This window comes from Brassica rapa, chromosome A03 (assembly GCF_000309985.2).
Source record: "Brassica rapa cultivar Chiifu-401-42 chromosome A03, CAAS_Brap_v3.01, whole genome shotgun sequence".
Lineage (NCBI taxonomy): Eukaryota > Viridiplantae > Streptophyta > Magnoliopsida > Brassicales > Brassicaceae > Brassica > Brassica rapa.
The window spans coordinates 2,153,477-2,167,003 of record NC_024797.2 but is presented as its reverse complement, the minus strand read 5'-3'; the positions used below and the strand labels follow the sequence as shown (position 1 = coordinate 2,167,003).

Sequence of the window (13,527 nt, the reverse complement as noted above, 5' to 3'; positions counted from 1 at the left end):
GATTAATTATCTTGTTTAGGTAATCCTTTATATACTAAAGCGCAAGTCGCTTGACAAATTAGAAATTGACACGTGGAAAACATTAAAAACACAATAAAAAAACAATTGAATTTATCTTTACATCTCCTACTTTTATGCAACTAAATCAACAACTCCCTATATTCCTGATTTTTCTGAAAAGTGTTAATCCACGTTAACTCAAATTTTTAGAAACTGTTTTTTCATCTTCTATATAACCTGCAAATCATCTCTACTTTCTTCTCTACGACAAACAAAATTTTATACCATCTTGCCTCCAATTTTTTTTTCTCTTTACTTTTCATCTGTGGTTGAATTGTCAAACTAAGGAGCTACATCACCTTATCAAAAAGAAGAAGTAAGTGTTTCGTTGTCCTGCAACAATAATATAACGCTTACGTTAATATTTACTATCCATGTGCAACCATAAGCACAAATGCATAATCTCTGGCTTATTAATTTATAGATATCAATTTTCTGAATGTTTTTTGTCAATTAAGTTTTAAAAAATTCAATACATATTTGCTATAGATGGAGAGAAAAAAATGTAAAAAAAGATGAGAAAGACCTGCTACTCCACTCACCATTTGAAGACTTGATGAAGCGATGCTCAAACTTGAGATACCATCAAAGGTGGCTAAAGGGGTAAATCATCGACAACACCAAAGCTTAATATTCTTTATATTAATCTTATCGTAATACTATATAATAAAATTTTGAAATTATTATCGTTGAGTAGATAACATCAAGTAGTTTGATCAATATATAGGTGATTGTCGAATATTATTGACCCCATATTATAGAGTATTATTGACTCAAGGTTATTGACCCCATATTACGATAATTTTATTAGTTTGATCAATATTATTATAATTTTCTAGATATTTAATCTACAATATATGGTATTAGTTTGATCAATATTATTATAATTTTCTAGATATTTGATCTACAATATATGGTTGTGCAAATTAAAATTAACACTCTTCTATATATTTTATCACTCAAGAATACTGGAAAACAATTTATTTGGTGTTTATATATTTTAACAAAAACTACATATTTAAAGAAAATAATTATTTACCCGTAAGTAGTACGGGACCACATACTAGTAGAAGTATATATTTTAGAATCAGAAAAGAATTAAAACATAATGAATAATAACCGTTGAGCCAATTATTATGAGCTTGAAAATGGAAGGAAGTTCGTTAAGGCTGGAAGTTTCCATGCTCATCACAAGAAGCAGCTTCCATGTTGCTCGATTCTTTTATACTGTGTATATACTTTGGTTTGATCTTGTCAAGAAACGGCATAGAGTTGTGAGAATCTTTCGTTGTAATTATAGTGTCATTAGTGTTTAGTACCTCTTTGATCTTTCCAAAGGTTGAAGCAAAGAAGAAGAAATTTTTTAAGTATTTGTTAATTGAATTTTTATCACAAATTTTAAGGTTTGTAGTTTTGGTCTTTGTTAAATATATTACTTGGACCAAGTAGCTCATAAATTATTAATTTTCTTTACCTGCCTTCATTTTCTTATTAATTTAATTTGTGGAAACATTTACAGCTCCTAATGGGATAATGTACTTTTAATTTGTTTGGTCGTTGGTCACTATTTCTAAACTATTTTACTTCATTTTGCTTACAAAAAATGATTGGTAGAAAGAGAAATTTATTGACGAGCGTGATTTTAATATGTAACTCGGCAAGATAAATTTCATGAAATTTCAATAATATCATTCTAAAAACACATGAGAAGACTTATAATGCAAAGAAATAATGACAAACACACAAATAGCTTGAAATACAAAATACGGATTATAAATCTTGAAAACAGTTCACGAAAAGACACTAATCATCTTTAGGGCAGTCTAAATATTATTATTAGTATTAGTTATCATCACTATTAGTGATAAATTAAATTGCATTTGTATTGATTTGGGCATTTCTCATGCTCCAAGCATCCAGAGACGACATGGTCACACCCTTCGTTCCATTATTAAACGCGTAAAGCTTAGCTGCTTCACCAATTGCCAATTTGGGATAAACCCTAGAAGTTATCACATTTCTTCCTCCTGCTCCATAGCTCTCTATAATCGAGTGATCGATCTATATAACAAAGTATAAATTGTTTTAGATAGAGAAAAGTCTTAGAGGGCAAAAAAAAAAACAAATAGCATTGATTTTACCAAAAAAAACAAAAACAAAAAGCAATGAAGAAGAGAAGGCCAAATATATCTTACCAAACATCTTAATGAGATCTTCTCATGTCTTGGATCAATGTCTAGGAATGTTCCATGCGGAATTTTTTGTACGTTTTCTCTCAACGAAGATCTACATTACCATTTGTTTAAAATAAACATTAGGTTTACACAAGATCGAGAAAGAAACATTTGGTTTCTTGTTTTAAATATATAGAGGCTAAAGTCGAAATGTTACCTATTCTCATCGCTGCCCATTATAACCGAATATCCATTTCCGCGACGAATAATCTTGAAGAAGATCGCAGTTTGTTCGGATAAATCATTGGAAGCTAATGCTAGCAACCCAAAAGGCCCGTAAACACATCCAAGCGAGTTGCCACTATTGAACAAAACCGCATCAGCAACGTGCGTTGCGTCCCGTATCCGGGAGTTATCTTCCAGAACAGGCAGGTCAAAAGTCACTTCAACGTCTGCCTTTAATAACAACAAGAGAAATATAAGGTGTAAAACAAAGTGAAATACTAGCCGATTGATCTAGAAACCAGTATCTATTATCGACTGAATGGTTTTTGCTAATCCACAATACAGTTTTTTTTTGTGTTATTGGATCACTGATTCAAAATATTTAACAAAATTTATTCATTTACAGATTTTTAAGAACTACCTAACTCCAGTGTGATAAAGTATTTAATTTTAAATAGAATTAACAAATATTTTAACTCACAAATTGGATTTTTTAATCAGAAATTATTTTTAGATTAGAAATATATATGCTCGAACGTGGTAAGGAGCCTTGTTATTTCGAGTAAAATTCTAATAAACTACTTAATGTGTCACATAAATTATTTAGGACCATGAGTGAAATTTACACACACAAAATAAACTAATTTTACATGAAGTTCTAAATCAACCTAAATACACAAATCAACATATCATGAGATAAGCATTAGCAAAAACTTACTTGTGCTGCAGTAATGCCTGTGATTTCAAACATCGAGCGGCCTTCGAGTTCCCTGTTATGGAAGCTAACTTGTCTAGTTCGGAGATTATTGATCTCTTGGATTGGCCATTGCATCAGCCTCTTTCCACTTGTGTCCAGCCACATTTGCCTAGGAAGACCCTAAAACCAATTCATCAAAAATTTATTGACAATAAAATATCTCTATTAACCACTATTAAACCTATAAAATTATTTATTTATATAATTACCAGAAGGCCAGCCCATCCTTTCTCAATATCATCTTCTCTGCTATCAGTCTCCACAACCCATCCCCAGTTGATCCTCCTATTCTTAGCACTATCAAAGAACGACTTGGAGGCGTAAAACCATCCATCATCATATCTCAGATCAGCACGTGTGTAAGTGAGCTCTGAGTCCGGGACAAATCTATCAGTCTCGGAACAATATGAGCCAATAACATAACAATCTTTGCCTCCAAGTTCTTCCTCAAAACTAACTTTCAACACATGCCTCACACTAGCATTGTTCACCGAAGTATCTACACCTTCTTTACCCATGAGCTTAACCGGGAAAAAGTCAACGCACTCCAACATTTCGTTGGCTTGTGCTACAAGTAAAGGTTCTTGATACCTAGTCCATTGCTCACAATCATCAGTACTATGGTACAAAAGAGCTACTCCTCTTAGAGTATCTCTCTCCTTAGCTCCTATGAGAACTCTCCATTTACCATCTTGACCTTGCCATGCAGTGGTAGGGTCACGGAAACAGTAATGAAGGATGTCCTCTGGTGGAACCATGACAGGGTTTTGCGTTGGCTTTACCCACTCACGAAGCAAAGGGTCGGAATCATCTTTAGGTACGGCAAGAACTGTGACTTGCCGTCTGTCTTCCCGTCTCTCTTGGTTGTCGATTCCGGTGTACAAGATCACAGGTTTGCCATCAGGGAGGATCGTGGCGGATCCTGACCAGCAGCTGTTGATGTCGTAGGACTCAGAGGGAGAAAGTGCTGGCGGGAGTTGGATCCAGTTGACCATGTCTTGTGAAACAGAGTGGCCCCATATGATTCTTCTACTGAACTCTGGAGCTAAAGGGTTGTGCTGGTAGAATAAATGGTAGAATCCTTTGTAATACATTGGCGCTGAAACAACATTTTTAACATAAATAAAAGTTTGAAGGTGCCTTGTATCACAAGTTACAAGTTTGTTTAGGTTTAATTACCGTTTGGATCTTTAGATTCCAAGATGCATCCAATGATTAGAAGAGACATAAAAAGATTAAGACTACAATTAGTTACCTTAATCCCACATCACAAAGAAAAATGTAATACACATCCTATTGAAGGAGGAAAAATGAAAGAACTATAACCGTTGAGCCAATTTCTCTGAGGTTGGAAATGGAAGGAGGTCCGGAAAAGCACAGGAAGATTCTGGACGTTTCCATCTTCAGCCATTGATTGATGATCTTACTTCGTTACGAATATAATTGAATGGAAAATGATGTGTGTGGCTGTTTATAAGTGTTCTTGGGATCTTGCCAAGAAAAATGATTAGAGAGTCGTCATGAAACTTGGTTGTCATTATAATGCCATTAGCGTTGACATTGACAACAAAGTATCGTGGAAGAAACTCTGAATATAGTTGTTAATTGTGATAAATTTGGTTTTTGAGTCTTTTGTTAGTAAAGTCTTTGCAGTGAAGAGTATTTGGATTATTCATTAATTGTTCATTTCTATGATCGAGGAAACTTCTGCAAGCAGGGTTAGCGTATTATACTGTTAATCAACTTGGTTTATGGTCTTTTTTTTTTTTTTTTTTTTTAATAAATAAATATTATAATTTTCATCCCTGAAGGGCATCGGACTACAGCATTTTCCGATTCACCGGAGAAACATGAACCCTAGATTACAAGTGACTTGGCTAAGCAAAATACACAGATTACACAACAAAGAGGAATTTAGGTTGAGGAAAAGAAGACTGAGAGAGCATGCTCCCTCCTCCGTTGACACCGCAGCCACCAAATCCAGATTCCGACGACTTCTCATGACGGGGGTGTCGAGGCCCGCCAGATCCACCGCCAGTCACTATCAACAGAGCCACCCACGAAGCGTCCCGCGGCCACAAACGCCGCCTTCAGATGAAGAACGGCTCCAAAAACCCTAATTGCCACTTTCTGTAACCGCTTCGCCGCCTCACAGGTCCGAGGAGTTCCGTGCTCCTCTGCTCTTGTCGACGAGGAAAGGAAGAAAAGCGAGCCGGCGAGATTCAGGACAAAAGGGAACCGCCATCCCATTTGTGAGATCCACCGACACCGCAGACACAAACCCTCCCCTCGGAGCCTAACCCCAGCCCCGATGACTGACACGCGGTTCCGGTTGGGTCGTCGTCGTCCTCAAACAGCGTACACCAACCTTTCACCGACGAGTCACCAGAGCGGCGGAGTTCTTAGGGGCTTCCGCTACAGAGAGCCCATCCGAGTCGCCGAGAGAGAGAGGAGCACCTCCTAGTAGACCAGATCTTGCTTAATCCGTCTCGTAGAGCAAATTCCGGTGGGGGAGAAGTCACGGTGAGCACCGACGGAGACGCCGGAGATTCGCGTAACCTCCGCCCCTTACGAACGCGTTTTGGAAATTAGAGAGAAAACAAACAGTAGCGCATGAGGCTCAACTGCCACTCAAAGGCCTTGGTTTATGGTCTTTGTTTACATATTAAAAGAGTTATCCTTTCATTATCCAACCACTTAAAAGAGTTAAGTCCTTAAAATCTGTAATCAAAACTAAGAGACAGCATTATTGTTCATGCACTCATTTTCTTAGTAATACTATATGTTTTGGAGAAATAAACTGGTTTTATCTGTTGCTAATTACACTTCAAATAAATGGAACAACTAATGGTTAACTACCAAACAATGGTATGATTACCATATTAAGAGCTCACAATTCGTTGACAAAAAAAAAAAGAGCTCACAAACAACATAAATGAAATTTCAGAATATTTAATAATGAAAATTCAGATTTGCGATTTTTTTTAAAATAAATGGAAATAATGGTACTTTTTGTAAATATTTTATTTATTTATTGTAAATACAAAAAGACATATCTTTGTCCGAACACGGCGTAATTTTTCAGACTAATCAGCAAAACGTTAATTGCAGTCGCCGGCGGTGTCTTCTGATTGTACAAACAACGTCCACACCACGTGACCCATATAAGCTTTCAGGTTCCTCCTCCGCGGAACGATGTCGGAGACTCGCCGGAATCAATCTAACCATGAACGAATCGACAGCTCCGGTAAGCTTCATCTCTTTTCTCGATCCATGACCCCATAAGTTGTACCATCGTTTTTCTAATCCATACGCTTAGACCTAGAACTAGCAATTCGATTGTATTGATCATAGAAATCTCCAAAACTAGCCTTGTCTTGTAGCTGCTTGAGACAGTGTTTTGTTTTTGTCTGAAGAGAATCAACACCGAAGAGTTGTGATAGAGAACAGTCACGGTGAGAAACTCGTGGGAGTTTTGCAAGATACAGGCTCAACCGAGACTGTTGTCATCTGCCATGGCTTTCAATCATCAAAGGTTTGCTTCTTTATTTGTAGCATTCTCATCAGTCTTGTTCTTCATCAATTTGTAATTTGGTTTGTTTGTTTAATAATCTTCTTCTAGGATCGGATCCCCATGAGGACAATAGCCAATGTCTTTGAAAGAGCAAAGATCACTACTTTCCGGTTTGATTTTACTGGCAACGGGTGGGTGAATGAAGTGTACCTTCTTTTTTTTTTCTTTCAACAATGTAAGTGTATGAGCTTCTTCAGGGAAAGCCAAGGATCGTTTCAGTATGGTAACTATCGCCGCGAAGCTGAAGATCTCCGCTCTGTTCTTCAACACTTGCGTGGGGAGAACCGTGTAATCTCTGCAATAATCGGACATAGTAAAGGTAAGGAAGGTGGATTTCTCGTTTGTAGATTTCAAGAGAAGGGTGATCATTGTTGTTGTTGTTGTCAGGTGGGAATGTGGTGCTTTTGTATGCAGCAAAGTACAAGGATGTGGAGATTGTTGTGAACATCTCAGGACGGTTTTTTCTAGAGAGAGGGATAGAAGGGCGGCTTGGTAAGGACTACATGAAGAAAATCAAAGAGGATGGGTTCATCGATGTTAGGAACAGAAAGGGTATAGTCTTTTCAGTTTTTTAGTTTTTTTTTTGTGGTTGTTATAGCCAAAGACACATGGAGCTTAGAGACAACTCCTTGCCCTTTTGTGTTGCAGGAAAGTTTGAATATAGAGTAACAGAAGAGAGTCTAAAGGACCGTCTAACAACCAATACTCATGAAGCTTGTCTCTCAATTCATGAAAACTGCAGGTAAAACTCTATAGGATTAGTCTCTTTTGGTTTTCAGTATGATGGCTGAACTAATGATTCTCTCATAAAAACTCCAGGGTGTTGACAGTTCATGGTTCCGACGATAGGATCGTGTCTGTAACAGAAGCATCCGAATTCGCCAAATATATAAAGAATCATAAACTTTGTGTTATTGAAGGAGCTGATCATGAGTTCACTTCTCACCAGCATCAGCTTGCTTCTACTGTTTTATCATTCTTCAATAAAGATGAAGATGATTCAGGTGATGTCAGTACAAGTACCAGAGACCTCACGAGAGCAGTTGTTCCGATTACTTCACGAATATAAAAATAGATTTGTTCAGGCTGCTAAGTCGAGTTATGTCTGAAGCACATTAAGATTATCATAATGTTCTTATGATTCATAAAATCTTCATGTTAGTTACTATGCAGTCTTGTAATATGTGTTTATATTAATTAGAAAGATTAAAAAAATATCGTTTTGAAATGCTTAGATCCACAAAGAGAAACAGAGACGTTTGGTAATAAGAAAAACACATGGGAGGACTCGGAAACTAGTTCGTCTACATGAAACTTCCATGCCAAAAAACTCCAAGGACAAAGGGTAAATCATCAACCAGCCTGAACCTTCTTCCCATCTTCAATGAAGAAAATGGATCTTTCAGGTACCTGTAAACAGGCAATGCAACAGTCAATAGTGTTATTAGGAAGCATTCTGAAACATATTTAAAGAAGCTATTCATACGAATGGACGCAGAGAAAGAGAAAAAAAGGATCGAGTATGTTACGTCGGGCCAAGTGTCTGTAATGAATTCAACTATGTCATAGATTATATCCCCTTGAACATCAATTTGCTCCTTCTCAGTTGGTCCCTGAAACGCAGACACAGAGAAAAAACTAAGCATAAGAGGAAGAAAAGGAAACAAACAGAGTGGTCGATGCGGTGAGTGCCTAAACTCTACAAAACCATAAGCTGCTCAACAACCCAGATCATACTTGTTCCCATTGATCACAAGACTACTGCTATATCTAAGCACATAACCTATTGTTCATATTTGATATGCAATCCATATTCTACATACCTTCACAACTGATGCTCCAGTAGCAAACTTCTTCCCAAGCTTTTTAGACGCGTCACTGAGTTTTATCCCTGATGAAACAATTTTAAAAGGGTCAATAGAATGAGGTTTGTTTCAGCCAATAAAGAATACTAAGATGATTCATCCAAAGAACTCACCAAAGAGTTCTAGTCCTTTCACAATGGTGATACACTTGCGCTTGTTGCGGACAACCTTTTCAATAATAACTTCTTGCCTCTCCTATACAGAATCCTCAAGCATTAGGTAATTAGACAACCGGATAAATAGGTTCGCTGAGTAGAACACTAATAAGCCCATTCAAAAGTGTGGTAATGCAGGAGGAAGGTTACACATTGTTACTTACTTTCTTTTTAACTTTTCCCCCAGGAAGACGTTTCACTTCCTCCTTCTTGGATGTCCCTCCTAAATTAAAAAAATAATAAAATATGATGAATCCTTTCTACATGCATCAACAGTAATCAGTAAAGCTAAAAAACATTGTATCATTCATGTTTTAACAGATTCATCAGCAGAAGAAAAACATTACAGATGGCTTCCAGCCATTAAGCAATTACATATTTGCGATTCAACATACTAATAATGCTCAGTAAAAAATATGTGTAACGCATTAGACACACGCATCCATGGGACACATACCAGTCTGAGAAGAAGAGGGTGCACCATCAGCGGCAGAGATTCCCACGGACTGGAGCTTATCAGAAACATTATCTACTCCTCCCTTCTCATTAGCTTCTGTAACATACAATTAAATAATAATCCATATCAAAAATCTGATTAAAGTTATTGTCATAACCATGTACATGTAGTAACACAAATCGAAGGTACAAAAACAAGATTATTCTTACAAAAGTGATATCTTAATAAGACATGATTATCGAATGCTACCAGAAGATTGACTAAACTGAACAGACCAACATATATATCATTACACAATCTAAAATCAAGTGGTCGGAACATTTAAAAATTAGGGTTTGGAACGTTACCTTTGAGGAGATCAGGATAGAGGTCAGGAGCGTTATCAATGAGCCAAGGCTTACATCTCGCGAAATCGGGACCGAACTCGCAGTACTCAGCGGGGAGAGAGCAAACTCCGCAGTACAAAACCTTCGCCGGCTCGAGCTTCTCCGCCATAGATTGTGATGATATTCCCTTTCTAGAAGTGCAAAACGAGATTCTTATTAGGTAGCGAAGTAGAAGTTAGAGAATCTGATTTCTATGCTGCCCCCACGAGGCAACTGATGTCGGAAACCGGAAGAGAGAGAAAAGTGTAAAAAGGTTAGGACATGTGTTGTTGTTGGGCTTTTAAATTTAATTTGTAATTAGATAAATCGTATTGAGACATCTTTGTTCGATTTGGGCCTCGTTTTTTCTTCAGTTTTAACATTTAACTTCTCTATCAATTTCTTAATTTATTGGTTTTTCATGGTAAAGTGAGTCGTTCAAAAGTTACCTCAATGAACCATTTTTAGCATTTTCACACAATTTTTTATCCAATCGGTGCTATATACTGGATTGGTTACCGTATTACCGAACGTTTGAAATGTCTTCCAACTAATAATAAAATAATCATTTCGTGTGACTAAGCATACTTAAGACGGAGCTCAAGTCCACACCGACTAAATCACATTAACTTTCGTTTTCAGAAGAAATCGAATCCACGCAATACATATTTACGTTGTACCCAAGTTAAGTCTTTACCATTAGGCTACACTACTTGGTTAACATTTACAAACATGTATGGTTGGTAAACTTATCTTTCAGGCCGCAAATTCTGATGGCAGTATAGAAAATCTGATGTTTAACTTAATTAATCTACATAGTACCTGAATGAAGCCTAGATTGATTATAGAACATGCAGCTGCTAGATAAAATAGTGTATGCATTGAATCTATATCCCCACTTTGGATTAATAAGCTCTGCAATAAGATCTTACTGCTGATCCTTGTGTATTGCATCAGGGAACCAAAAGTAAAGAGAGACAGAAGATGCACGTTCTCTTAAATGAGTGATGTTATCTGAGATCACATAGTTCAACATCTAACATTTAACACTTTTTTTTATTCAACACATCTTTTCCATTGTGTTTCTTCAATATTGTCTCTTTCTTTTTGCAAATTTAAGGTTCTGTTAATGTTTTGTATACTATGATGATATTTACTTCAATGCTCACTGTTAGTTCCTCTCAACTAATGCAACAGTTACTGCCATTAGTATACAATTCAATTCCTTATATTACATTTATGTTTGTGTAACCCATTATAATAAAACTCCCAGAAGAAAATTCCAAGAAACTTTTAGAAGCCGTGAGTAAATTCTCTGGGCCTTCTCTACAAAACAACACTACCTTATCTCATCTCTCTGACTCTCCTCTGCAAACTTTTAACGAACAACTGAGAAATAAAAATCTTCTTTTGGATCATTCCAAAAGTTTCACAAATTTAGAAACAACCAAAAATAATAAAATTCCATTACAAACTCCATTTCCAGACCTTAACACTCAGATCAGACTTACACTTGGTCTGTTTCGAAGTCGCTACGGTCGGAACTTTACCTTTAGGCACTGTCCCTTCGAACCCTCCACACGTCACTTTGATCTCTACTCCTTCACTCTTCAGCTTCCCCATCTGCATCTTCACCTTCGTCCGCATCTCGATCTCCAACCCCACGCGCGCCCCTCGCGTCAGATCCGACTTCAAACGCCTCGCTTCATCCGGATCCAGCTCACGCGCCGAAGTAGACGTCGCGATCACGCTCCGAAAAGATGTCTTGTTCCCGTTACCGCTGAAAAAACCGGAAACCGTTCCGTTAGCTAACATCTCGTTAGATTTAACGGTTTTAACGGCGACGGCGAAGTGATCGTAGGAGAAGGTGAGGTGCTGGTTGGGGTTCACGGAGATCAGCGTGAAGTTGAAGAAGGAAGAGAGGTGCGAGACGGAAGCGTCCGAGGAGGTGGTGAGGTTGACGCGGCCGACACGAAGCGACGGGACGGAGAACAGCGGCGGGCGAGGGTGGTAGATGACGTACACGGCGGTGGCGGCGATGGAGGTTAGGAGAGCGAGGATGAGGAGGATGAGGATGGACCAGAAACAGCAGCAGCAGCAGACTCTCCGGCAGCTCGGTCGTGATTGGTGGTGGTGGTGGCGGCTGTAAGGCTGCGGACGGTAGACCGGACGGTTAGCCGGAATGTAGACTTGAGGTTTCTGGTTAGCTGTTCCGTTGCCGTTATCAGACGGAGGAGGTGGTAAGGCGCCACCGGGTGGAGCTCCGTTAGTGGCGGTTGGTGGCTTTGAAGCTGGGAAGACTCGATCAGTCATGTTCTTTCTCCTCTGGTTCTTTCTCCTCTGGTCAGATCTGAGGAGTACATAAAAGATGGAGAGTGTGGGGAAGGATAGAGAGAGAGAGAGAGAGAGAGATAACACTGAGTTTTTTTTTATATATTTAATTGTAGAATTCTTTTTTATTGTTTTTGATTTTCTTCTTACATTGTTGTGAAGTTTCTTTCATGACTTCCATCACAAGTCTATGGAATCTTCATTGGGTGTTAGACCATCTCCAATGACTCACTTTATTTTTTACTCTAAAATAGAGTAACTTTATAATAAAGTATGAGTTTGCTCCAATGGTATTCTATTTTAGAGTAAAAAATAGACTGATGAACAAAAAAAAATTACTTTATATTTGGAGTAAATCTATTTTCTACTCTATTATAAAATGAGAAATAGAGTACCATTGGAGCATTCTTTACTCTAAACTCTATTTTATAGTGAAAAATAGAATGAGGTTGAAGATGCTTTTAATGAAATACTAGTATTTGGCAATGAATTAATGAATTACTTTACAAAATGTTCCCATGTAAATTCACAGCTTAATTTTTCAAGTTTTAAATAGTAAAGTGTAGATAATAGTAGTATGAAATGTTTGGAAAATAATGTATCAACTAAAATAAATGATGAACAGAGAAGAGTAACATAATCAATTAATAAAAAAAAAACAATGTATGAAAATAAGGGAAATAATCATCCACCGACAAATAGCAGTAGCAGTTCGTTCACTCTTGTTTTTCTTATAAAAAAGAGTGCACGCAGTTGAATAAGTTTGAATTTAAGTTTGAATTTAAGTCAGTGTAGGTTTACAAGAAGAAAGAAAAGAAAATTAAGCGAGTGTAGATAATAGAGTAATACTAATAGATTAGGGATCCGAAAGTCGTGATATAATTAGACTAATCTCTTCTGTTCAGAGAGTAAACCCCAAAGTCAATAACTGCTCTGATTTCAATTTTGTTAATCCTTTATTTTCGTGCCTTCAATTCCCAAGATTATTAAGCAACTCCATTAGCTTTGACTATGGTTAGTAGTTCCCCTATATCCCCACTCTTCGCTAACTATCACCCGTCGAGTGTCTACCTGAAAAAAATGTCTATAGTGTCGAGTGTCTACCTGATTACATATGCATCCAATACCAAATCTTAATGTTTCTTTTGCTATAGCATTTTACAAAAAAAAAGTAATAAAAAATCACAAAGGCTTCATATGTGTCATCGACATACAGATATGCAGGCAATCACATAGTCGGTAATCATATGGGTAGATAGATTGCAGTCGGTAATCACATGGATGGTGATGTAGCGGAAGGTACGATAACACAATGAATCATATTTAGTCTGAGAATACCTAGGATCTAACCGGGGCTTCTAGCTCTAGTGGTAAAGGGCTTACAGCTGTGAGTACCGCCACCTGGGTTCGAATCCCGGCCACTGGGGAATTAACATTTCGGCATCGCCAGGGACAGAGGACCGACACGTGGCAACACGTGACTAGTCTGGATCACTTATGTGGGGCCAGGATACCTCTGTATAATTCAAAAAAAAAGAGAATACCTAGGATCAAAGTCTTCTTG

General features: G+C 37.5%; 3 protein-coding genes across 3 annotated transcripts; 1 reads left to right on the top strand and 2 right to left on the bottom strand.

Annotated features, from left to right (window-relative positions):
* Positions 1–22: 22 nt before the first annotated feature.
* On the bottom strand, positions 23–5,997 carry LOC103855945 (beta-fructofuranosidase, insoluble isoenzyme CWINV6). Its single transcript, XM_033286614.1, has 7 exons — positions 4,543–5,997; positions 4,396–4,404; positions 3,426–4,315; positions 3,178–3,336; positions 2,452–2,690; positions 2,256–2,346; positions 23–2,121 (listed from the first exon to the last, which is right to left on the bottom strand). The coding sequence occupies exons 1-7, from the start codon at positions 4,625–4,627 to the stop codon at positions 1,930–1,932; spliced, it is 1,665 nt and encodes a 554-aa protein (XP_033142505.1). The 5' UTR covers positions 4,628–5,997; the 3' UTR covers positions 23–1,929.
* Positions 5,998–6,234: 237 nt separating this feature from the next.
* On the top strand, positions 6,235–8,055 carry LOC103855944. Its single transcript, XM_009132996.2, has 7 exons — positions 6,235–6,463; positions 6,633–6,751; positions 6,839–6,921; positions 6,988–7,109; positions 7,178–7,342; positions 7,439–7,532; positions 7,610–8,055. Exons 1-7 carry the CDS (start codon positions 6,412–6,414, stop codon positions 7,857–7,859), a joined length of 885 nt encoding a protein of 294 aa, XP_009131244.1. The 5' UTR covers positions 6,235–6,411; the 3' UTR covers positions 7,860–8,055.
* LOC103856850 lies at positions 7,926–12,179 on the bottom strand. Its single transcript, XM_033289100.1, has 8 exons — positions 11,103–12,179; positions 9,615–9,828; positions 9,268–9,363; positions 8,975–9,033; positions 8,769–8,850; positions 8,614–8,681; positions 8,320–8,403; positions 7,926–8,200 (listed from the first exon to the last, which is right to left on the bottom strand). The coding sequence occupies exons 1-8, from the start codon at positions 11,943–11,945 to the stop codon at positions 8,144–8,146; spliced, it is 1,503 nt and encodes a 500-aa protein (XP_033144991.1). The 5' UTR covers positions 11,946–12,179; the 3' UTR covers positions 7,926–8,143.
* Positions 12,180–13,527: the final 1,348 nt, after the last annotated feature.